The sequence below is a fragment of the Oncorhynchus masou genome, chromosome 16 (genome assembly GCF_036934945.1).
Source record: "Oncorhynchus masou masou isolate Uvic2021 chromosome 16, UVic_Omas_1.1, whole genome shotgun sequence".
NCBI lineage: Eukaryota > Metazoa > Chordata > Actinopteri > Salmoniformes > Salmonidae > Oncorhynchus > Oncorhynchus masou.
Genome location: NC_088227.1, coordinates 42494911 through 42519910, shown reverse-complemented (window position 1 = coordinate 42519910; position 25000 = coordinate 42494911). Strand labels below are relative to the sequence as shown.

General features: G+C 44.5%; 1 protein-coding gene across 1 annotated transcript in view; it reads left to right on the top strand.

Moving 5' to 3' along the window:
* The window catches only part of LOC135557249 (steroid hormone receptor ERR2-like), a 133019-nt gene that overhangs the window by 101636 nt on the left and 6383 nt on the right, over positions 1-25000 (top strand). The window contains exon 6 of the mRNA XM_064990454.1: positions 21910-22179. Within this exon, the coding sequence (XP_064846526.1) occupies positions 21910-22179 (270 nt within the window). The remainder of the gene's footprint in view (positions 1-21909; positions 22180-25000) is intronic.

Sequence of the window (25000 nt, the reverse complement as noted above, 5' to 3'; positions counted from 1 at the left end):
GGTATCATTAACAGAAAGGTAACAGGAATCATTAATAGACAGGTATCATTAACAGACAGGTATCATTAACAGACAGGTAACAGGTATCATTAAAATACAGGTAACAGGTATCATTAACAGACAGGTAACAGGAATCATTAACAGACAGGTAACAGGTACCATTAACAGACAGGTATCATTAACAGACAGGTAACAGGAATCATTAATAGACAGGTATCATTAACAGACAGGTAACAGGTATCATTAACAGACAGGTAACAGGTATCATTAAAAGACAGGTAACAGGTATCATTAATAGACAGGTAACAGGTATCATTAACAGACAGGTAACAGGTATCATTAACAGACAGGTATCATTAATAGACAGGTAACAGGTATCATTAACAGACAGGTACCAGGTATCATTAAAAGACAGGTATCATTAACAGACAGGTAACAGGTATCATTAACAGACAGGTAAAAGGTATCATTAACAGACAGGTAACAGGTAGCATTAATAGACAGGTTTCATTAACAGACAGGTAACAGGTATCATTAACAGACAGGTAACAGGTATCATTAACAGACAGGTAACAGGTATCATTAACAGACAGGTTACAGGTATCATTAACAGACAGGTTACAGGTATCATTAACAGACAGGTAACAGGTATCATTAACAGACAGGTAACAGGTATCATTAACAGACAGGTAACAGGTATCATTAACAGACAGGTAACAGGTATCATTAACAGACAGGTAACAGGTATCATTAACAGACAGGTAACAGGTACCATTAATAGACAGGTAACAGGTATCATTAACAGACAGGTAACAGGTACCATTAATAGACAGGTATCATTAACAGACAGGTAACAGGTATAATTAACAGACAGGCAACAGGTATCATTAACAGACAGGTAACAGGTATCATTAACAGACAGGAAAAAGGTATCATTAACAGACAGGTAACAGGTATCATTAACAGACAGGTAACAGGTATCATTAATAGACAGGAAAAAGGTATCATTAACAGACAGGTAAAAGGTATCATTAATAGACAGGTAACAGGTACCATTAATAGACAGGTATCATTAATAGACAGGTAACAGGCATCATTAACAGACAGGTAAAAGGTATCATTAACAGACAGGTAAAAGGTATCATTAATAGACAGGTAACAGGTACCATTAATAGACAGGTATCATTAACAGACAGGTAACAGGTACCATTAACAGACAGGTAACAGGTATAATTAATAGACAGGTAAAAGGTATCATTAATAGACAGGTAACAGGTACCATTAACAGACAGGTAAAAGGTATCATTAATAGACAGGTAACGGGTACCATTAATAGACAGGTATCATTAATAGACAGGTAACAGGCATCATTAACAGACAGGTAAAAGGTATCATTAATAGACAGGTAACAGGTACCATTAATAGACAGGTAACAGGTATCATTAACAGACAGGTAACAGGTATCATTAATAGACAGGTATCATTAACAGACAGGTATCATTAATAGACAGGTAACAGGTATCATTAACAGACAGGTAACAGGTATCATTAAAAGACAGGTATCATTAACAGACAGGTAACAGGTATCATTAACAGACAGGTAAAAGGTATCATTAACAGACAGGTAACAGGTAGCATTAACAGACAGGTTACAGGTATCATTAACAGACAGGTTACAGGTATCATTAACAGACAGGTAACAGGTATCATTAACAGACAGGTAACAGGTATCATTAACAGACAGGTAACAGGTATCATTAACAGACAGGTAACAGGTATCATTAACAGACAGGTAACAGGTATCATTAACAGACAGGTAACAGGTATCATTAACAGACAGGTAACAGGTATCATTAACAGACAGGTAACAGGTATCATTAACAGACAGGTAACAGGTATCATTAACAGACAGGTAACAGGTATCATTAACAGACAGGTAACAGGTACCATTAATAGACAGGTAACAGGTATCATTAACAGACAGGTAACAGGTACCATTAATAGACAGGTATCATTAACAGACAGGTAACAGGTATAATTAACAGACAGGCAACAGGTATCATTAACAGACAGGTAACAGGTATCATTAACAGACAGGTAACAGGTAACATTAACAGACAGGTAACAGGTACCATTAATAGACAGGTAACAGTTATCATTAATAGACAGGTATCATTAACCGACAGGTATCATTAACAGACAGGTAACAGGTATCATTAACAGACAGGTAACAGGTATCATTAACAGAGAGGTAACAGGTATCATTAACAGACAGGTATCATTAACAGACAGGTATCATTAACAGACAGGTAACAGGAATCATTAATAGACAGGTATCATTAACAGACAGGTATCATTAACAGACAGGTAACAGGTATCATTAAAATACAGGTAACAGGTATCATTAACAGACAGGTAACAGGAATCATTAACAGACAGGTAACAGGTACCATTAACAGACAGGTATCATTAACAGACAGGTAACAGGAATCATTAATAGACAGGTATCATTAACAGACAGGCAACAGGTATCATTAACAGACAGGTAACAGGTATCATTAAAAGACAGGTAACAGGTATCATTAATAGACAGGTAACAGGTATCATTAACAGACAGGTAACAGGTATCATTAACAGACAGGTATCATTAATAGACAGGTAACAGGTATCATTAACAGACAGGTACCAGGTATCATTAAAAGACAGGTATCATTAACAGACAGGTAACAGGTGTCATTAACAGACAGGTAAAAGGTATCATTAACAGACAGGTAACAGGTAGCATTAATAGACAGGTTTCATTAACAGACAGGTAACAGGTATCATTAACAGACAGGTAACAGGTATCATTAACAGACAGGTAACAGGTATCATTAACAGACAGGTTACAGGTATCATTAACAGACAGGTTACAGGTATCATTAACAGACAGGTAACAGGTATCATTAACAGACAGGTAACAGGTATCATTAACAGACAGGTAACAGGTATCATTAACAGACAGGTAACAGGTATCATTAACAGACAGGTAACAGGTATCATTAACAGACAGGTAACAGGTATCATTAACAGACAGGTAACAGGTACCATTAATAGACAGGTAACAGGTACCATTAATAGACAGGTAACAGGTATCATTAATAGACAGGTATCATTAACCGACAGGTATCATTAACAGACAGGTAACAGGTATCATTAACAGACAGGTAACAGGTATCATTAACAGAGAGGTAACAGGTATCATTAACAGACAGGTATCATTAACAGACAGGTATCATTAACAGACAGGTAACAGGAATCATTAATAGACAGGTATCATTAACAGACAGGTATCATTAACAGACAGGTAACAGGTATCATTAAAATACAGGTAACAGGTATCATTAACAGACAGGTAACAGGAATCATTAACAGACAGGTAACAGGTACCATTAACAGACAGGTATCATTAACAGACAGGTAACAGGAATCATTAATAGACAGGTATCATTAACAGACAGGTAACAGGTATCATTAACAGACAGGTAACAGGTATCATTAAAAGACAGGTAACAGGTATCATTAATAGACAGGTAACAGGTATCATTAACAGACAGGTAACAGGTATCATTAACAGACAGGTATCATTAATAGACAGGTAACAGGTATCATTAACAGACAGGTACCAGGTATCATTAAAAGACAGGTATCATTAACAGACAGGTAACAGGTATCATTAACAGACAGGTAAAAGGTATCATTAACAGACAGGTAACAGGTAGCATTAATAGACAGGTTTCATTAACAGACAGGTAACAGGTATCATTAACAGACAGGTAACAGGTATCATTAACAGACAGGTAACAGGTATCATTAACAGACAGGTTACAGGTATCATTAACAGACAGGTTACAGGTATCATTAACAGACAGGTAACAGGTATCATTAACAGACAGGTAACAGGTATCATTAACAGACAGGTAACAGGTATCATTAACAGACAGGTAACAGGTATCATTAACAGACAGGTAACAGGTATCATTAACAGACAGGTAACAGGTATCATTAACAGACAGGTAACAGGTACCATTAATAGACAGGTAACAGGTATCATTAACAGACAGGTAACAGGTACCATTAATAGACAGGTATCATTAACAGACAGGTAACAGGTATAATTAACAGACAGGCAACAGGTATCATTAACAGACAGGTAACAGGTATCATTAACAGACAGGTAACAGGTAACATTAACAGACAGGTAACAGGTACCATTAATAGACAGGTAACAGGTATCATTAATAGACAGGTATCATTAACCGACAGGTATCATTAACAGACAGGTAACAGGTATCATTAACAGACAGGTAACAGGTATCATTAACAGAGAGGTAACAGGTATCATTAACAGACAGGTATCATTAACAGACAGGTATCATTAACAGACAGGTAACAGGAATCATTAATAGACAGGTATCATTAACAGACAGGTATCATTAACAGACAGGTAACAGGTATCATTAAAAGACAGGTAACAGGTATCATTAACAGACAGGTAACAGGAATCATTAACAGACAGGTAACAGGAATCATTAATAGACAGGTATCATTAACAGACAGGTAACAGGTATCATTAACAGACAGGTAACAGGTATCATTAAAAGACAGGTAACAGGTATCATTAATAGACAGGTAACAGGTATCATTAACAGACAGGTAACAGGTATCATTAACAGACAGGTAACAGGTATCATTAACAGACAGGTAACAGGAATCATTAACAGACAGGTAACAGGAATCATTAACAGACAGGTAACAAGTATCATTAACAGACAGTTATCATTAATAGACAGGTAACAGGTATCATTAACAGACAGGTACCAGGTATCATTAACAGACAGGTATCATTAACAGACAGGTAACAGGTACCATTAACAGACAGGTAACAGGCATCATTAAAATACAGGTATCATTAACAGACAGGTAACCGGAATCATTAACAGACAGGTAACAGGTATCATTAACAGACAGGTAACAGGTATCATTAACAGACAGGTAACAGGTATCATTAACAGACATGTATCATTAATAGACAGGTATCATTAATAGACAGGTAACAGGTATCATTAACAGACAGGTAACAGGTATCATTAACAGACAGGTACCAGGTATCATTAACAGACAGGTATCATTAACAGACAGGTAACAGGTACCATTAACAGACAGGTAACAGGAATCATTAACAGACAGGTAACAGGCATCATTAAAATACAGGTATCATTAACAGACAGGTAACCGGAATCATTAACAGACAGGTAACAGGTATCATTAACAGACAGGTAACAGGTATCATTAACAGACAGGTAACAGGTATCATTAACAGACATGTATCATTAATAGACAGGTATCATTAATAGACAGGTAACAGGTATCATTAACAGACAGGTAACAGGTACCATTAATAGACAGGTATCATTAACAGACAGGTAACAGGTATCATTAATAGACAGGTATCATTAACAGACAGGTAACAGGTATCATTAATAGACAGGTATCATTAATAGACAGGTAACAGGTATCATTAACAGACAGGTAACAGGTATCATTAACAGACAGGTAACAGGTATCATTAACAGACAGGTACCAGGTATCATTAACAGACAGGTAACAGGTACCATTAATAGACAGGTATCATTAACAGACAGGTAACAGGTATCATTAACAGACAGGTAACAGGTATCATTAATAGACAGGTAACAGGTATCATTAACAGACAGGTAACAGGTATCATTAACAGACAGGTAACAGGTATCATTAACAGACAGGTAACAGGTATCATTAATAGACAGGTAACAGGTATCATTAACAGACAGGTAACAGGTATCATTAATAGACATGTAACAGGTATCATTAACAGACAGGTAACAGGTACCATTAATGGACAGGTAACATTAACAGACAGGTAACAGGTATCATTAATAGACAGGTATCATTAACAGACAGGTAACATTAACAGACAGGTAACAGGTATCATTAATAGACAGGTATCATTAACAGACAGGTAACATTAACAGACAGGTATCATTAACAGACAGGTAACAGGTATAATTAACAGACAGGTAACAGGTATCATTAATAGACAGGTAACAGGTATCATTAATAGACAGGTAACAGGTATCATTAACAGACAGGTATCATTAACAGACAGGTATCATTAATAGACAGGTAACAGGTATCATTAATAGACAGGTATCATTAACAGACAGGTATCATTAATAGACAGGTAACAGGTATCATTAACAGACAGGTAACAGGTATCATTAACAGACATGTAACAGGTATCATTAATAGACAGGTAACAGGTATCATTAATAGACAGGTATCATTAACAGACAGGTATCATTAATAGACAGGTAACAGGTATCATTAACAGACAGGTAACAGGTATCATTAACAGTCCATTATTAGCCTGCTAAGAGGAGTGAGGACCCTCTCTTTCAAATTGTTTAACTGGCACCCAAACACATGTAGAAAAAAGTTTGATACACAATAGTTAAAGGAGTCGCAGTAAGATGTAACATACAGTACATTCGGAAAGTATTCAGACACCTTGACTTTTTCCAAGTTTTGGTACGTTCCAACCTATTCATTTGTTTTTTCCTCAATCTACACATAATACCCCAGAATCACAAAGCAAAAATAGGTTTTTATAAATGTTTTGCAAATGTATAAAAACTGAAATAAATCAAATGAAAACTGAAATGAATCACCTTTTGGCAGCGATTACTGCCTCGAATCTTCTTGGGTATGACGCTACAAGCTTGGTGCAACTGTATTTGGGGAGTTTCTCCCATTCTTATCTGCAGATCCTCTCAAGCTCTGTCAGGTTGGATGGGGAGTGTTGCTGCACAGCGATTTTCAGGTCTCTCCAGAAATGTTCAGTCGGGTTCAAGTCCGGGCTCTGGCAGGGCCACTCAAGGACATTCAGAGAAAAAAGTGAATGGGTCTGAATACTTTCCAAATGTACTGTATATGCAACTCCTTTAACTATTGTGACTACATATCTATTTTTAGGTGTTTAAATTAAATATATTTGGAAGTATGTTGTGCTATAAGACAGCCAGGCCACCCCCTCGTGATACCTTACGGCATTTCAAGTTGAGTGAACAAACGTGCAAAAATGTGCGAACATAAAATGCAAGCTATTTCGTTGCATGTGTTTGTTAGTGTTAGACCTCGGACCGTTTGACTTTGTAGGACCCATCAGAATAGTGGTTTGAGGTGATGACGCGGCTTACCTTGAATAGTAGACACACACACACACACACGCACAGGCCTCATAGCGTTGTAACTCATTGTCACGAGGAGTACTGATTGGCTGTTACTTATACTGTACATGCTGTCATGACAACCAGGCAAGAATTATTGACATGGCTGCCACAGGTCAGAGGTCACCGTTAATTTGTGCAGCTGCACGGAATGGTCACCACTTACAGTACAATATCATATCGTATGCATGCCCGTACTGTTAATGATTCCACTCTCGTTCACACACACATTTACACACAACCCTGCCACACTGTTAGATGAGAGGGGGGGGGTGTATGTCTCTCTTTCCTCCACAGGCCCAGTCATGTCATTACCTCTCTCTTTATTGGGCCAATGATGGCCCTTAGGAGCACTGTAATGATGGCAAATGAATAGAGAGTGAACTGCTGAGAGAGAACTGTTATCTATTAGGGCTCTATGAGAGAGAACTGTTATCTGTCAGGGCTCTATGAGAGAGAACTGTTATCTGTCAGGGCTCTATGAGAGAGAACTGTTATCTGTCAGGGCTCTATGAGAGAGAACTGTTATCTATTAGGGCTCTATGAGAGAGAACGGTTATCTGTCAGGGCTCTATGAGTGAGAACTGTTATCTGTCAGGGCTCTATGAGAGAGAACTGTTATCTGTCAGGGCTCTATGAGAGAGAACTGTTATCTATCAGGGCTCTATGAGTGAGAACTGTTTTCTGTCAGGGCTCTATGAGAGAGAACGGTTATCTATTAGGGCTCTATGAGAGAGAACTGCTATCTGTCAGGGCTCTATGAGAGAGAACTGTTATCTATTAGGGCTCTATGCGAGAGAACTGCTATCTGTCAGGGCTCTATGAGAGAGAACTGTTATCTGTCAGGGCTCTATGAGAGAGAACTGTTATCTGTCAGGGCTCTATGAGAGAGAACGGTTATCTGTCAGGGCTCTATGAGAGAGAACTGTTATCTGTCAGGGCTCTATGAGAGAGAACTGTTATCTGGCAGGGCTCTATGAGAGAGAACTGTTATCTGTCAGGGCTCTATGAGAGAGAACTGTTATCTGTCAGGGCTCTATGAGAGAGAACGGTTATCTGTCAGGGCTCTATGAGTGAGAACTGTTTTCTGTCAGGGCTCTATGAGAGAGAACTGTTATCTATTTGTGCTCTATGAGAGATAACTGTTATCTATTAGGGCTCTATGAGAGAGAACGGTTATCTGTCAGGGCTCTATGAGAGAGAGATGTTATCTGTCAGGGCTCTATGAGAGAGAACTGTTATCTATCAGGGCTCTATGAGTGAGAACTGTTTTCTGTCAGGGCTCTATGAGAGAGAACTGTTATCTATTTGTGCTCTATGAGAGATAACTGTTATCTATTAGGGCTCTATGAGAGAGAACTGTTATCTATCAGGGCTCTATGAGAGAGAACTGTTATCTGTCAGGGCTCTATGAGTGAGAACTGTTTTCTGTCAGGGCTCTATGAGAGAGAACTGTTATCTATCAGGGCTCTATGAGTGAGAACTGTTTTCTGTCAGGGCTCTATGAGAGAGAACTGTTATCTATTTGTGCTCTATGAGAGATAACTGTTATCTATTAGGGCTCTATGAGAGAGAACTGTTATCTATTAGGGCTCTATGAGAGAGAACTGTTATCTATTAGGGCTCTATGAGAGAGAACTGTTATCTGTCAGGGCTCTATGAGAGAGAACGGTTATCTGTCAGGGCTCTATGAGAGAGAACTGCTATCTGTCAGGGCTCTATGAGAGAGAACTGTTATCTATTAGGGCTCTATGAGAGAGAACTGTTATCTATTAGGGCTCTATGAGAGAGAACTGTTATCTGTCAGGGCTCTATGAGAGAGAACTGTTATCTGTCAGGGCTCTATGAGAGAGAACTGTTATCTGTCAGGGCTCTATGAGAGAGAACTGTTATCTGTCAGGGGTCTATGAGAGAGAACGGTTATCTGTCAGGGCTCTATGAGAGAGAATGGTTATCTGTCAGGGCTCTATGAGAGAGAACGGTTATCTGTCAGGGCTCTATGAGAGAGAACGGTTATCTGTCAGGGCTCTATGAGAGAGAACTGTTATCTGTCAGGGCTCTATGAGAGAGAACGGTTATCTGTCAGGGCTCTATGAGAGAGAACTGTTATCTGTCAGGGCTCTATGAGAGAGAATGGTTATCTGTCAGGGCTCTATGAGAGAGAACTGTTATCTGTCAGGGCTCTATGAGAGAGAACTGTTATCTATTAGGGCTCTATGAGAGAGAACGGTTATCTGTCAGGGCTCTATGAGAGAGAACTGTTATCTGTCAGGGCTCTATGAGAGAGAACGGTTATCTGTCAGGGCTCTATGAGAGAGAACTGTTATCTGTCAGGGCTCTATGAGTGAGAACTGTTATCTGTCAGGGCTCTATGAGAGAGAACTGTTATCTATTAGGGCTCTATGAGAGAGGACTGTTATCTATCAGGGCTGGTTATCTGTTCACAGTCTGGAATATGTTCCGGGATCCATCCGATGACATAGAGGAGTTTACTACATCAGTCACCGGCTTCATTAATAAGTGCATTGAAGGGGCCTTCCGAGCGGCGCAGCGGTCTAAGGCACTACATCGCAGTGCTTGAGGCGTCGCTACAAACCCGGGTTTGATCCCAGGCTGTGTCACAACCGGCCGTGACCGTGAGTCCCATATATCATCTAATGCCACAACAGATTAGATGAACTGGAATGAGAGCTGTGAGCATTAAAAGAGAAGTAAGCAAACCATGTCCCTAATGAGTCACCGCCCCTACATTATCACTAAAGATGTCTGCATACTAGGATCGGTTTGGCAGAACTCGGCTAGGCGAAGTGAACATCTGTGCCTCGCATCTTCCCTTAAAAAACCTTTGCTTGAAAAACTAGAAAAAAGCATCTATAGCACTGTTTGTCCAATTTGAGACGGCATAGTGTGTACTGGCTATCTCAAAAACAGTCTGAATGAATCTAAGATAACTCAAGAAATCTGTCATTAATTTAGACGTTTTTGCCGAGGAGATCTTAGTCGTTCAATTTTACATCTGACTAATCTGTTTGGTGCAGTTTTTGTCATGTTAAAAAATGTGGATGAAAACGAGTAGTTTCTCGTGGAATGACAACAAATACTTAATTGAAGAATCCCTACTGATGACCAATCACAGATGAAGGGGCGTAGACTTCGGTTACCAAACTTCAGCTTACCCCGAGAAAAATTGTTGTGTAAACGAGCAGCCGGGGAAAAAAAACCTTACGAAGTCCAAAACAAACAAGATGGCACAACACGTCATTGTAATATATACACAAAATTTTTAGGATCGGAAGCATACGGGCGCCTTTAAACCGCAAAGAACCCTTTTGTAAACCGCAAAGAACCCTTTTGTAAACCGCAAAGAACCATCAAAGGTTTCTTTGAGTCTTTGTGTTCCACATAGAACCATCAACTTTCCAAAGAACCCTTGAGGAACCCTCTTCTCTTAGTTCGTATCATCTTCTATGTAGAAGAACCCCTTACCCGCTAACGACTGTGTGTGTGTGTGTGTGTGTGTGTGTGTGTGTGTGTGTGTGTGTGTGTGTGTGTGTGTGTGTGTGTGTGTGTGTGTGTGTGTGTCTTTGTGAGGTCATAGAGCAAAACAAGATGACACGTGCATGTTCCGGAAGAGTCTCTCAGCTTTTCATAGATGGGTCATAATAGTTTGTATCTCAAACCGTTCTGTCTTTGCGGAGGTTTTGTTGAGAAGAAATGGACTAATCCTACGGTACAACCCAGCAGTCCGTAGCTCAAACACAGTATTTATAAAAATAAAAAAAATACATTTAAAATGCATTTAAAAAGGGGGGTTTAGAAGCCCTATTATCACGCCAGTGTGATCGTGGGACTCAAGAAAACACATGGGGGCTTGAGCTCACCGACCTGACTGCAGAGTGAGGTCAAAGGTCGGCGTATAGATGAGTTGGAAACCGTGCTTGTCCATTTGTAGACTTGGAATCAGACCAAAACATTTTGTTGTCCTTTTACAGTGTTATTCCTTCATCGACAGCAGACTTACTGACTGTATCAACGAACTGTAACACAAAGCTATAATCCAATCATCTGGTACCTGATTAACATACACAAATATATATATATATATATATATATATATATATATATATATATATATATATATATATATATATATACTGAGTATACCTTCCTAATATTGAGTTGCAGCCCCCTTTGTCCTCAGAACAGACTCAATTCGTCGGGGCGTGGACTCTACAAGGTGTTGAAAGCGTTCCACAGGGATGCTGGTCCATGTTGACTCTACAAGGTGTTGAAAGCGTTCCACAGGGATGCTGACCCATGTTGACTCTACAAGGTGTTGAAAGCGTTCCACAGGGATGCTGGCCCCATGTTGACTCTACAAGGTGTTGAAAGCGTTCCACGGGGATGCTGGCCCCATGTTGACTCTACAAGGTGTTCGAAAGCGTTCCACAGGGATGCTGGTCCATGTTGACTCTACAAGGTGTTGAAAGCGTTCCACAGGGATGCTGACCCATGTTGACTCTACAAGGTGTTGAAAGCGTTCCACAGGGATGCTGGCCCCATGTTGACTCTACAAGGTGTTGAAAGCGTTCCACAGGGATGCTGACCCATGTTGACTCTACAAGGTGTTGAAAGCGTTCCACAGGGATGCTGGTCCATGTTGACTCTACAAGGTGTTGAAAGCGTTCCACAGGGATGCTGGTCCATGTTAACTCTACAAGGTGTTGAAAGCGTTCCACAGGGATGCTGGCCCCATGTTGACTCTACAAGGTGTTGAAAGCGTTCCACAGGGATGCTGGTCCATGTTGACTCTACAAGGTGTTGAAAGCGTTCCACAGGGATGCTGGCCCATGTTGACTCTACAAGGTGTTGAAAGTGTTCCACAGGGATGCTGGTCCATGTTGACTCTACAAGGTGTTGAAAGCGTTCCACAGGGATGCTGGTCCATGTTAACTCTACAAGGTGTTGAAAGCGTTCCACAGGGATGCTGGCCCCATGTTGACTCTACAAGGTGTTGAAAGCGTTCCACAGGGATGCTGGCCCCATGTTGACTCTACAAGGTGTTGAAAGCGTTCCACAGGGATGCTGGCCCATGTTGACTGTAATGCCTCCCACAGTTGTGTCAAGTTGACTGGATGTCCTTTGGGTGATGAACCTTTCTTGATACAGGAAACTGTTGAGTTTGAAAAACCCATCTGCTTTACAGTTTTTGACATGAACCGGTGCGCCTGGCACCTACTACCGTACCCCGTTCAAAGGCACTTAAATCTTTTGTCTGGCCCGTTCACCCTTTGAATGGCACGCATACACAATCCATGTCTCAATTGTCTCAAAGCTTTAAAATCCTTCTTTAACCTGATATCAATAAGGGATCATAGCATTCACCTGGATTCTCCTGGTCAGTGTATGTCATGGAAAGAGCAGGTGTTCTTAATGTTTTGTCCAGTCAGCGTATGCTACATTTACATGTTAGTCACTTAGCAGGATGTTACATTTACATGTTAGTCACTTAGCAGGATGTTACATTTACATGTTAGTCACTTAGCAGGATGTTACATTTACATGTTAGTCACTTAGCAGGATGTTACATTTACATGTTAGTCACTTAGCAGGATGTTACATTTACATGTTAGTCACTTAGCAGACGCTCTTTCAGGAGCCACGAGGTTTAAGCCTCAACGCTCTTACAGGAGCCACAAGGTTTAAGCCTCAACGCTCTTACAGGAGCCACGAGGTTTAAGCCTCAACGCTCTTACAGGAGCCACGAGGTTTAAGCCTCAACGCTCTTACAGGAGCCACGAGGTTTAAGCCTCAACGCTCTTACAGGAGCCACGAGGTTTAAGCCTCAACGCTCTTACAGGAGCCACGAGGTTTAAGCCTCAACGCTCTTACAGGAGCCACGAGGTTTAAGCCTCAACGCTCTTACAGGAGCCACGAGGTTTAAGCCTCAACTCTCTTATAGGAGCCACGAGGTTTAAGCCTCAACGCTCTTACAGGAGCCACGAGGTTTAAGCCTCAACGCTCTTACAGGAGCCACGAGGTTTAAGCCTCAACGCTCTTACAGGAGCCATGAGGTTTAAGCCTCAACGCTCTTACAGGAGCCACGAGGTTTAAGCCTCAACGCTCTTACAGGAGCCACGAGGTTTAAGCCTCAACGCTCTTACAGGAGCCACGAGGTTTAAGCCTCAACGCTCTTACAGGAGCCACGAGGTTTAAGCCTCAACGCTCTTACAGGAGCCACGAGGTTTAAGCCTCAACGCTCTTACAGGAGCCACAAGGTTTAAGCCTCAACGCGCTTACAGGTACCACGAGGTTTAAGCCTCAACGCTCTTACAGGAGCCACGAGGTTTAAGCCTCAACGCTCTTACAGGAGCCACGAGGTTTAAGCCTCAACGCTCTTACAGGAGCCACGAGGTTTAAGCCTCAACGCTCTTACAGGAGCCACGAGGTTTAAGCCTCAACGCTCTTACAGGAGCCACGAGGTTTAAGCCTCAACGCTCTTACAGGTACCACGAGGTTTAAGCCTCAACGCTCTTACAGGAGCCACGAGGTTTAAGCCTCAACGCTCTTACAGGAGCCACGAGGTTTAAGCCTCAACGCTCTTACAGGAGCCACGAGGTTTAAGCCTCAACGCTCTTAACCATTAGGCTTCCAGTCACCCTATATATACGCTGTAAAAAACAAACAAAAAACAGTCAAACTCAAGGCCGCACAGGATGCCAAACATTAACCGTAAAAATAGATATGTTTTTTTTTTGTAGATTCAAATTAAAATCTTTTATATTACAGACTTTTACATTAAAAGTTGGAACAACTGTTAGTTAACAGACATTCCCTGCTTTCGCAGGCTATAAGTACAGAAAGAAAAACAGTCATTTCTGATAAAAGTTTTAAGTTTTAAGAATGAACTGGAACATATTGTCAGAAATGCATTGTAAATAGCCAATGTGTGGGGTAAATTACTATATTTACAGTTTTCAACAGTAATTATATATAAATACACATCAAAATACAATACTTTCTGATTTAAAGTAAGTGTTTTTTAAGGTTTAAATCAACTTGCCAATTTTGTTTAAAAAAATACATAAATAGTTGCCATATTTTGGGGTAAACCTCTGTGTATTTGCTGTATTCCACAGTCATTACATAGGACTGTCTTATAAAAATGCAGAAGATTGTGTATTTATACGCTAGACATGGTTGATTTTAAAACATTGTTATCAAAACAATACTCGGAATCAAAAGAATCAAAAATTTTAGGGCCACATTTTAAATGCTGCTGTAAGGGCCCTTTGCGCCTGTGGTCCATATTGAAGCGCCTCAATTTCCCATGCTACCCTGCTTCTCTCACAGCCATAACATTCACAGAACAAAAGAATAAAGTCCAGTTGCACAATCCCGTTAAAGTTTACATACCCCTTGCAAATCTTAAAAATTAGGGGATTCAATGTATACATAAAAATAAACAAAATTCTACAGATCTACTCCACCATTTTCAAAGTGAAACAAAGTTAAAGAGAACCTTTGTTGAAGCACCTATTGGCAGTCATTACAGCTGTAAATAATTCTCAATAAGATTCGACCGACTTTGTATAACTCTTAGGGAAAACATATTAATTAAAGGACACCTGCTGTTTGAATGACAGACTGACCAGGTAAATCCAGGTGGAAGCTATGATCCGTTACTGATGTCACATGTTAAATACACTTCAAATCAGTATAGATGAAAAGGGATGAGACGAGTTAAAGAATGATTTTAAAGCCTCGAGACAATTGAGATTGTGTATGTGTGCCATTCAGAGGGTGAACGGATAAGACAAAGATTGAAGTGCCATCGAACGGGGTAATGGTAGTAGGTGCCAGGTGCACCGGTTTGAGTGTGTCAAGAACTGCAACGCTGCTGGGTTTTTCACACTCAACACTTTCCTGTGTGTATCAAGAAAGGTCCACCACTAAAAGCACATCCAGCCAATGGTCGAAAATGGGACATTAATGAAAGCGGACATTAAGGAGGCTGACATGAATTGTGCAGAGCAACAGACAGGCTACAGTTGGACAGTCCAGTGCAACATTGGTGCCCAAAGACCCGTAAAATAATGCTTAACTCGTCGTACTTTAACACGAATGGGGTAAGTCACCTACCTGACGAATGGGGTACGGCAGCTACCTGACGAATAGGGTACGGCAGCTACCTGACGAATGGGGTACGGCAGCTACCTGACGAATGGGGTACGGCAGCTACCTGACGAATAGGGTACGGCAGCTACCTGACGAATGGGGTACGACAGCTACCTGACGAATGGGGTACGGCAGCTACCTGACGAATGGGGTACGGCAGCTACCTGACGAATGGGGTAAGGCAGCTACCTGACGAATGGGGTACGGCAGCTACCTGACGAATGGGGTAAGGCAGCTACCTGACGAATGGGGTACGGCAGCTACCTGACGAATGGGGTAAGGCAGCTCCCTGACGAATGGGGTACGGCAGCTACCTGACGAATGGGGTACGACAGCTACCTGACGAATGGGGTACGGCAGCTACCTGACGAATGGGGTACGGCAGCTACCTGACAAATGGGGTACGGCAGCTACCTGACGAATGGGGTACGGCAGCTACCTGACGAATGGGGTACGACAGCTACCTGACGAATGGGGTAAGGCAGCTACCTGACGAATGGGGTAAGGCAGCTACCTGACGAATGGGGTACGACAGCTACCTGATGAATGGGATACGGCAGCTACCTGACGAATGGGGTACGGCAGCTACCTGACGAATGGGGTAAGGCAGCTACCTGACGAATGGGGTACGGCAGCTACCTGACGAATGGGGTAAGGCAGCTACCTGACGAATGGGGTACGGCAGCTACCTGACGAATGGGGTAAGGCAGCTACCTGACGAATGGGGTATGACAGCTACCTGACGAATGGGGTAAGGCAGCTACCTGACGAATGGGGTAAGGCAGCTACCTGACGAATGGGGTAAGGCAGCTACCTGACGAATGGGGTAAGGCAGCTACCTGACGAATGGGGTACGACAGCTACCTGACGAATGGGGTACGGCAGCTACCTGACGAATGGGGTACGACAGCTACCTGACGAATGGGGTAAGGCAGCTACCTGACGAATGGGGTAAGGCAGCTACCTGACGAATGGGGTACGACAGCTACCTGACGAATGGGGTACGGCAGCTACCTGACGAATGGGGTACGGCAGCTACCTGACGAATGGGGTACGGCAGCTACCTGACGAATGGGGTAAGGCAGCTACCTGACGAATGGGGTACGGCAGCTACCTGACGAATGGGGTACGGCAGCTACCTGACGAATGGGGTACGGCAGCTACCTGACGAATAGGGTACGGCAGCTACCTGACGAATGGGGTAAGGCAGCTACCTGACGAATGGGGTACGGCAGCTACCTGACGAATAGGGTACGGCAGCTACCTGACGAATGGGGTAAGGCAGCTACCTGACGAATGGGGTGCGGCAGCTACCTGACGAATGGGGTACGGCAGCTACCTGACGAATGGGGTAAGGCAGCTACCTGACGAATGGGGTGCGGCAGCTACCTGACGAATGGGGTACGGCAGCTACCTGACGAATGGGGTAAGGCAGCTACCTGACGAATGGGGTAAGGCAGCTACCTGACGAATGGGGTACGGCAGCTACCTGACGAATGGGTACGGCAGCTACCTGACGAATGGGGTGCGGCAGCTACCTGACGAATGGGGTACGGCAGCTACCTGACGAAAGGGGTACGGCAGCTACCTGACGAATGGGGTAAGGCAGCTACCTGACGAATGGGGTAAGGCAGCTACCTGACGAATGGGGTACGACAGCTACCTGACGAATGGGGTACGGCAGCTACCTGACGAATGGGGTACGGCAGCTACCTGACGAATGGGGTAAGGAAGCTACCTGACGAATGGGGTAAGGCAGCTACCTGACGAATGGGGTAAGGCAGCTACCTGACGAATGGGGTAAGGCAGCTACCTGACGAATGGGGTAAGGCAGCTACCTGACGAATGGGGTAAGGCAGCTACCTGACGAATGGGGTAAGGCAGCTACCTGACGAATGGGGTATGGCAGCTACCTGACGAATGGGGTATGGCAGCTACCTGACGAATGGGGTACGGCAGCTACCTGACGAATGGGGTAAGGCAGCTACCTGACGAATGGGGTAAGTCACCTACCTGACGAATGGGGTACGACAGCTACCTGACGAATAGGGTACGACAGCTACCTGACGAATGGGGTACGGCAGCTACCTGACGAATAGGGTAAGGCAGCTACCTGACGAATGGGGTACGGCAGCTACCTGACGAATGGGGTACGGCAGCTACCTGACGAATGGGGTACGGCAGCTACCTGACGAATGGGGTACGGCAGCTACCTGACGAATAGGGTACGGCAGCTACCTGACGAATGGGGTACGGCAGCTACCTGACGAATGGGGTAAGGCAGCTACCTGACGAATGGGGTAAGGCAGCTACCTGACGAATGGGGTACGACAGCAACCTGACGAATGGGGTAAGGCAGCTACCTGACGAATGGGGTAAGGCAGCTACCTGACGAATGGGGTAAGGCAGCTACCTGACGAATGGGGTACGGCAGCTACCTGACGAATGGGGTACGGCAGCTACCTGACGAATGGGGTACGGCAGCTACCTGACGAATGGGGTAAGGCAGCTACCTGACGAATGGGGTACGGCAGCTACCTGACGAATGGGGTACGGCAGCTACCTGACGAATGGGGTAAGGCAGCTACCTGACGAATGGGGTAAGGCAGCTACCTGACGAATGGGGTACGGCAGCTACCTGACGAATGGGGTACGACAGCTACCTGACGAATGGGGTACGGCAGCTACCTGACGAATGGGGTACGGCAGCTACCTGACGAATGGGGTAAAGCAGCTACCTGACGAATGGGGTACGACAGCTACCTGACGAATGGGGTACGGCAGCTACCTGACGAATGGGGTACGACAGCTACCTGACGAATGGGGTACGGCAGCTACCTGACGAATGGGGTACGGCAGCTACCTGACGAATGGGGTACGGCAGCTACCTGACGAATGGGGTACGGCAGCTACCTGACGAATGGGATACGGCAGCTACCTGACGAATGGGGTACGGCAGCTACCTGACGAATGGGGTAAGGCAGCTACCTGACGAATGGGGTACGGCAGCTACCTGACGAATAGGGTACGGCAGCCGATGACCTGACAGAGTTCCACCTATTTCAGCAAAAAGACTAGAAACTGCGGTTACAGAGGGCTGAGGAACGAAAACACTGGAGAATTGGAAAAACATTCAACCCGGTCTGATGAATCCTGGTTCCTGCTGTTTCACGCTGATGAGAGGATGTGGGAGTACATGGGAGGACAAGGGAGCACATGGGAGGACGAGGGAGTACATGGGAGGACGAGGGAGAACATGGGAGGACGAGGGAGAACATGGGAGGACGAGGGAGTACATGGGAGGATGAGGGAGTACATGGGAGGACGAGGGAGTACATGGGAGGACGAGCGAGTACATGGGAGGACGAGGGAGTACATGAGAGGACGAGGGAGTACATGGGAGGACGAGGGAGTACATGGGAGTACATGTGAGGATGAGGGAGTACATGGGAGTACATGGGAGGATGAGGGAGTACATGGGAGGACGAGGGAGTACATGGGAGTACATGTGAGGACGAGGGAGTACATGTGAGGAAGAGGGAGTACATGTGAGGACGAGGGAGTACATGTGAGGACGAGGGAGTACATGGGAGGATGAGGGAGTACATGTGAGGAAGAGGGAGTACATGTGAGGACGAGGGAGTACATGTGAGGACGAGGGAGTACATGTGAGGACGAGGGAGTACATGGGAGGACGAGGGAGTACATGGGAGGAAGAGGGAGTACATGTGAGGAAGAGGGAGTACATGTGAGGACGAGGGAGTACATGTGAGGACGAGGGAGTACATGTGTGGACTAGGGAGTACATGGGAGGATGAGGGAGTACATGCGTCCATCATGCCGCATGTCAACATTGTAGGCTGGTGGTGGCGTGGGGTGTGTCTTCATGGCGTACATTGGGCCCCTTGATAAACATGTTTTAATGCCACATAATATCTGAACATCAAAGCCAATCAGGTGCATCGCTTCATGTCAGCAGTCTATCCATCTGCAAATATATTTTTTTTCTGCAGGACGATGCCCCTGTGCCACAAGGCTAAATTTGTCCGGGAATAGTTCCACAAACATGACAGTGAATTCAGCTTACTGCAGTGGCCTGCCCAGACACCAGAAGCATTGGAGTCAACATGGGTCAGCATCCCTGTGGAACGCTTTCTACACCTTGTAAAGTCAACATGGGGCAAGTATCCCTGTGGAACGCTTTCAACACCTTGTAGAGTCAACATGGACCAGCATCCCTGTGGAACGCTTTCGACACCTTGTAGAGTCAACATGGGTCAGCATCCCTGTGGAACGCTTTCGACACCTTGTAGAGTCAACATGGGTCAGCATCCCTGTGGAACGCTTTCGACACCTTGTAGAGTCAACATGGACCAGCATCCCTGTGGAACGCTTTCGACACCTTGTAGAGTCAACATGGGTCAGCATCCCTGTGGAACGCTTTCGACACCTTGTAGAGTCAACATGGGTCAGCATCCCTGTGGAACGCTTTCGACACCTTGTAGAGTCAACATGGACCAGCATCCCTGTGGAACGCTTTCGACACCTTGTAGAGTCAACATGGGTCAGCATCCCTGTGGAACGCTTTCAACACCTTGTAGAGTCAACATGGGGCAAGTATCCCTGTGGAACGCTTTCAACACCTTGTAGAGTCAACATGGGTCAGCATCCCTGTGGAACGCTTTCAACACCTTGTAGAGTCAACATGGGGCCAGCATCCCTGTGGAACGCTTTCGACACCTTGTAGAGTCAACATGGACCAGCATCCCTGTGGAACGCTTTCGACACCTTGTAGAGTCAACATGGGTCAGCATCCCTGTGGAACGCTTTCGACACCTTGTAGAGTCAACATGGGCCAGCATCCCTGTAGAACGCTTTCGACACCTTGTAGAGTCAACATGGACCAGCATCCCTGTGGAAAGCTTTCCACACCTTGTAGAGTCAACATGGGGCAAGTATCCCTGTGGAACGCTTTCAACACCTTGTAGAGTCAACATGGACCAGCATCCCTGTGGAACGCTTTCGACACCTTGTAGAGTCAACATGGACCAGCATCCCTGTGGAACGCTTTCGACACCTTGTAGAGTCAACATGGGGCCAGCATCCCTGTGAAACGCTTTTAACACCTTGTAGAGTCAACATGGGTCAGCATCCCTGTGGAACGCTTTCAACACCTTGTAGAGTCAACATGGGTCAGCATCCCTGTGAAACGCTTTCGACACCTTGTAGAGTCAACATGGACCAGCATCCCTGTGGAACGCTTTCGACACCTTGTAGAGTCAACATGGACCAGCATCCCTGTGGAACGCTTTCGACACCTTGTAGAGTCAACATGGACCAGCATCCCTGTGGAACGCTTTCGACACCTTGTAGAGTCAACATGGACCAGCATCCCTGTGGAACGCTTTCGACACCTTGTAGAGTCAACATGGACCAGCATCCCTGTGGAACGCTTTCGACACCTTGTAGAGTCAACATGGGTCAGCATCCCTGTGGAACGCTTTCGACACCTTGTAGAGTCAACATGGACCAGCATCCCTGTGGAACGCTTTCGACACCTTGTAGAGTCAACATGGGTCAGCATCCCTGTGGAACGCTTTCGACACCTTGTAGAGTCAACATGGGTCAGCATCCCTGTGGAACGCTTTCGACACCTTGTAGAGTCAACATGGGCCAGCATCCCTGTGGAACGCTTTCGACACCTTGTAGAGTCAACATGGACCAGCATCCCTGTGGAACGCTTTCCACACCTTGTAGAGTCAACATGGGGCAAGTATCCCTGTGGAACGCTTTCAACACCTTGTAGAGTCAACATGGGTCAGCATCCCTGTGGAACGCTTTCGACACCTTGTAGAGTCAACATGGGGCAAGTATCCCTGTGGAACGCTTTCAACACCTTGTAGAGTCAACATGGGTCAGCATCCCTGTGGAACGCTTTCGACACCTTGTAGAGTCAACATGGACCAGCATCCCTGTGGAACGCTTTCGACACCTTGTAGAGTCAACATGGACCAGCATCCCTGTCGAACACTTTCGACACCTTGTAGAGTCCCCGCCCCGACAAATTGAGTCTGTTCTGAGGACAAAAGGGGGTGCAACTCAATATTAGGAAGGTGTTCCTAATGTTTTGTACACTCAGTGTATCATAGTTCAGTTTTTGCAAACCGAGTTTCTAGTGATCTGACTCAGAGTAAAAAAATATATATGTTACCCCCCTTGTTCGTTAGTAAACTGTGTCAAATTTGCTGGAAATTATATTTTCTTTGTGACCTAGCTCCTTGATTTAACTAATAAATGTGGAAAATTACAGTTGCGTATTTGATCTAAAATTGACATGCTGGTGTGAAAGTTACCCTCCACATGGAGCCAATAAGGCAAGCCATATATATATATAAGGCCTAAAACCCGACCTATCCTCCTCCAGGATTCTCCAGCCTGTCTCTGGCAGACCAGATGAGTCTACTGCAGAGCGCCTGGATGGAGATCCTGGTCCTGAGCATTGTGTTCCGCTCGTTGGCCTGTGAGGAGGAGCTGGTGTATGCTGAGGACTATGTGGTGGATGAGGAGCACGCTCGTCTATCTGGCCTGCTGGACCTGCACGTTGCCATTCTGCCTCTGGTCCGACGCTATAAGAAGCTGAGCATGGAGAAGGAGGAGTTTGTCACGCTCAAGGCCATCGCCCTCGCTAACTCAGGTACGGACACAGTCAGAAATGCACAAATTATTATTATTATATATATACTATATTTGCTGAAATATTTTAATTTATTTTACCTTTATTTAATCAGCCAAGTCAGGAACAAATTCTTATTTTCAATGACAGCCTGGGAACAGTGGGTTAACTGCCTGTTAACAGAACGACAGATTTGTACCTTGTCAGCTCGGGGGTTTGAACTCACAACCTTCCGGTTACTAGTCCAACCACTAGGCTACCCTGCCGCCCCGGCAGACTCATAAAACCTATTGTTGATAGGAGACACAGGAAACAGCCCCCCTTTAAAGATTGACATTAGAGTATGTCTGAATGGTCAATCTCTGGTAAATCTAAGTAGCTGACATGTAATTAAAACAAAACAAAATGTTGCCAATCTCAGAGGGCAATCGCATCCACACAGACGATCTGAGATAAGAGGGGACAAAGGGGTCAACAGCACGGCCGTTTAATTAAATGTCCCTGCTGTGCCACTGTGTGTGTGCGTGCTCGCATCTTCTGAAGGCACGTGTGTGTGTATAGAGTCTGTGTGTGATTGTCAGTGTTCTCTATCTCCTTTCTCTCTCCTCCCCTATTTTTCTCTCTCCCTCTTTTTCTCTCTCCCTCTCTCCTCCCCTCTTTTTCTCTCCTCCCCTCTTTTTCTCTCCTCCCCTCTTTTTCTCTCCTCCCCTCTTTCTCTCTCCTCCCCTCTTTCTCTCTCCCTCTTTTTCTCTCTCCCTCTTTTTCTCTCTCCCTCTCTCCTCCCCTCTTTCTCTCTCCTCCCCTCTTTCTCTCTCCTCCCCTCTTTCTCTCTCCCTCTTTCTCTCTCCGCCCCTCTTTTTCTCTCTCCGCCCCTCTTTCTCTCTCCTCCCCTTTTTCTCTCCCTCTTTTTCTCTCTCCCTCTTTCTCTCTCCGCCCCTCTTTTTCTCTCTCCGCCCCACTTTTTCTCTCTCCGCCCCTCTTTTTCTCTCTCCGCCCCTCTTTTTCTCTCTCCGCCCCTCTTTTTCTCTCTCCTCCCCTTTTTCTCTCTCCCTCTTTTTCTCTCTCCCTCTTTCTCTCTCCGCCCCTCTTTTTCTCTCTCCGCCCCTCTTTTTCTCTCTCCGCCCCTCTTTTTCTCTCTCCGCCCCTCTTTTTCTCTCTCCGCCCCTCTTTTTCTCTCTCCTCCCCTCTTTCCCCCCCCCCTCTCTCTCTCTCTCATCTTTCTCTGTCTCTATAACAGTAGCTTCCTGCCAGCTCTCCACAGCCAAGGGAGATATATTTAGCATTTCATTAGGAAAACAGTGTATGTCAATAAAATGTGTTAAGTGGAGTGGAATGAGCATCAGGGAGCGACGGGGCTTGTTTGTTTCCATGTGAAGATGCCTCTCTCCTATCGACAGTTTGCTTGTCCCCTTACTAATCAATGACTGTTTGGAGGGTCCTGTCCCCTTACTAATCAATGACTGTTTGGAGGATTTTTTTCTCCTGGGAGGGAGAGAGGTACAACAGAAAGAGATGGAGAGAGGTATAACAGAAAGAAATGGAGAGAGGTATAACAGAAAGAGATGGAGAGAGGTACAACAGAAAGAGATGGAGAGAGGTATAACAGAAAGAGATGGAGAGAGGTACAACAGAAAGAGATGGAGAGAGGTACAACAGAAAGAGATGGAGAGAGGTACAACAGAAAGAGACGGAGAGAGGTACAACAGAAAGGGATGGAGAGAGGTACAACAGAAAGGGATGGAGAGAGGTACAACAGAAAGAGAAAGGGATGGAGAGAGGTATAACAGAAAGAGATGGAGAGAGGTAAAACATAAAGAGAAAGGGATGGAGAGAGGTATAACAGAAAGAGGAAGGGATGGAGAGAGGTGCAACAGAAAGAGATGGAGAGAGGTATAACAGAAAGGGATGGAGAGAGGTACAACAGAAAGAGATGGAGAGAGGTATAACAGAAAGGGATGGAGAGAGGTACAACATAAAGAGAAAGAGATGGAGAGAGGTACAACAGAAAGAGATGGAGAGAGGTATAACAGAAAGAGATGGAGAGAGGTATAACAGAAAGGGATGGAGAGAGGTACAACATAAAGAGAAAGAGATGGAGAGAGGTACAACAGAAAGAGATGGAGAGAGGTATAACAGAAAGGGATGGAGAGAGGTACAACATAAAGAGAAAGAGATGGAGAGAGGTACAACAGAAAGAGATGGAGAGAGGTATAACAGAAAGAGATGGAGAGAGGTATAACAGAAAGAGAAAGAGATGGAGAGAGGTACAACAGAAAGGGATGGAGAGAGGTACAACAGAAAGAGATGGAGAGAGGTATAACAGAAAGAGATGGAGAGAGGTACAACAGAAAGGGATGGAGAGAGGTATAACAGAAAGAGATGGAGAGAGGTAAAACAGAAATGGATGGAGAGAGGTATAACAGAAAGAGAAAGAGATGGAGAGAGGTATAACAGAAAGAGAGATACAACAGAAAGAGAAAGGGATGGAGAGAGGTACAACAGAAAGAGATGGAGAGAGGTACAACATAAAGAGGAAGGGATGGAGAGAGGTATAACAGAAAGAGATGGAGAGAGGTACAACAGAAAGAAAAAGGGATGGAGAGAGGTACAACAGAAAGAGATGGAGAGAGGTACAACAGAAAGAGAAAGGGATGGAGAGAGGTACAACAGAAAGAGATGGAGAGAGGTACAACAGAAAGAGATGGAGAGAGGTACAACAGAAAGTGATAGAGAGAGGTACAACAGAAAGAGAAAGAGATGGAGAGAGGTATAACAGAAAGAGAAAGGGATGGAGAGAGGTACAACAGAAAGGGATGGAGAGAGGTATAACAGAAAGAGATAG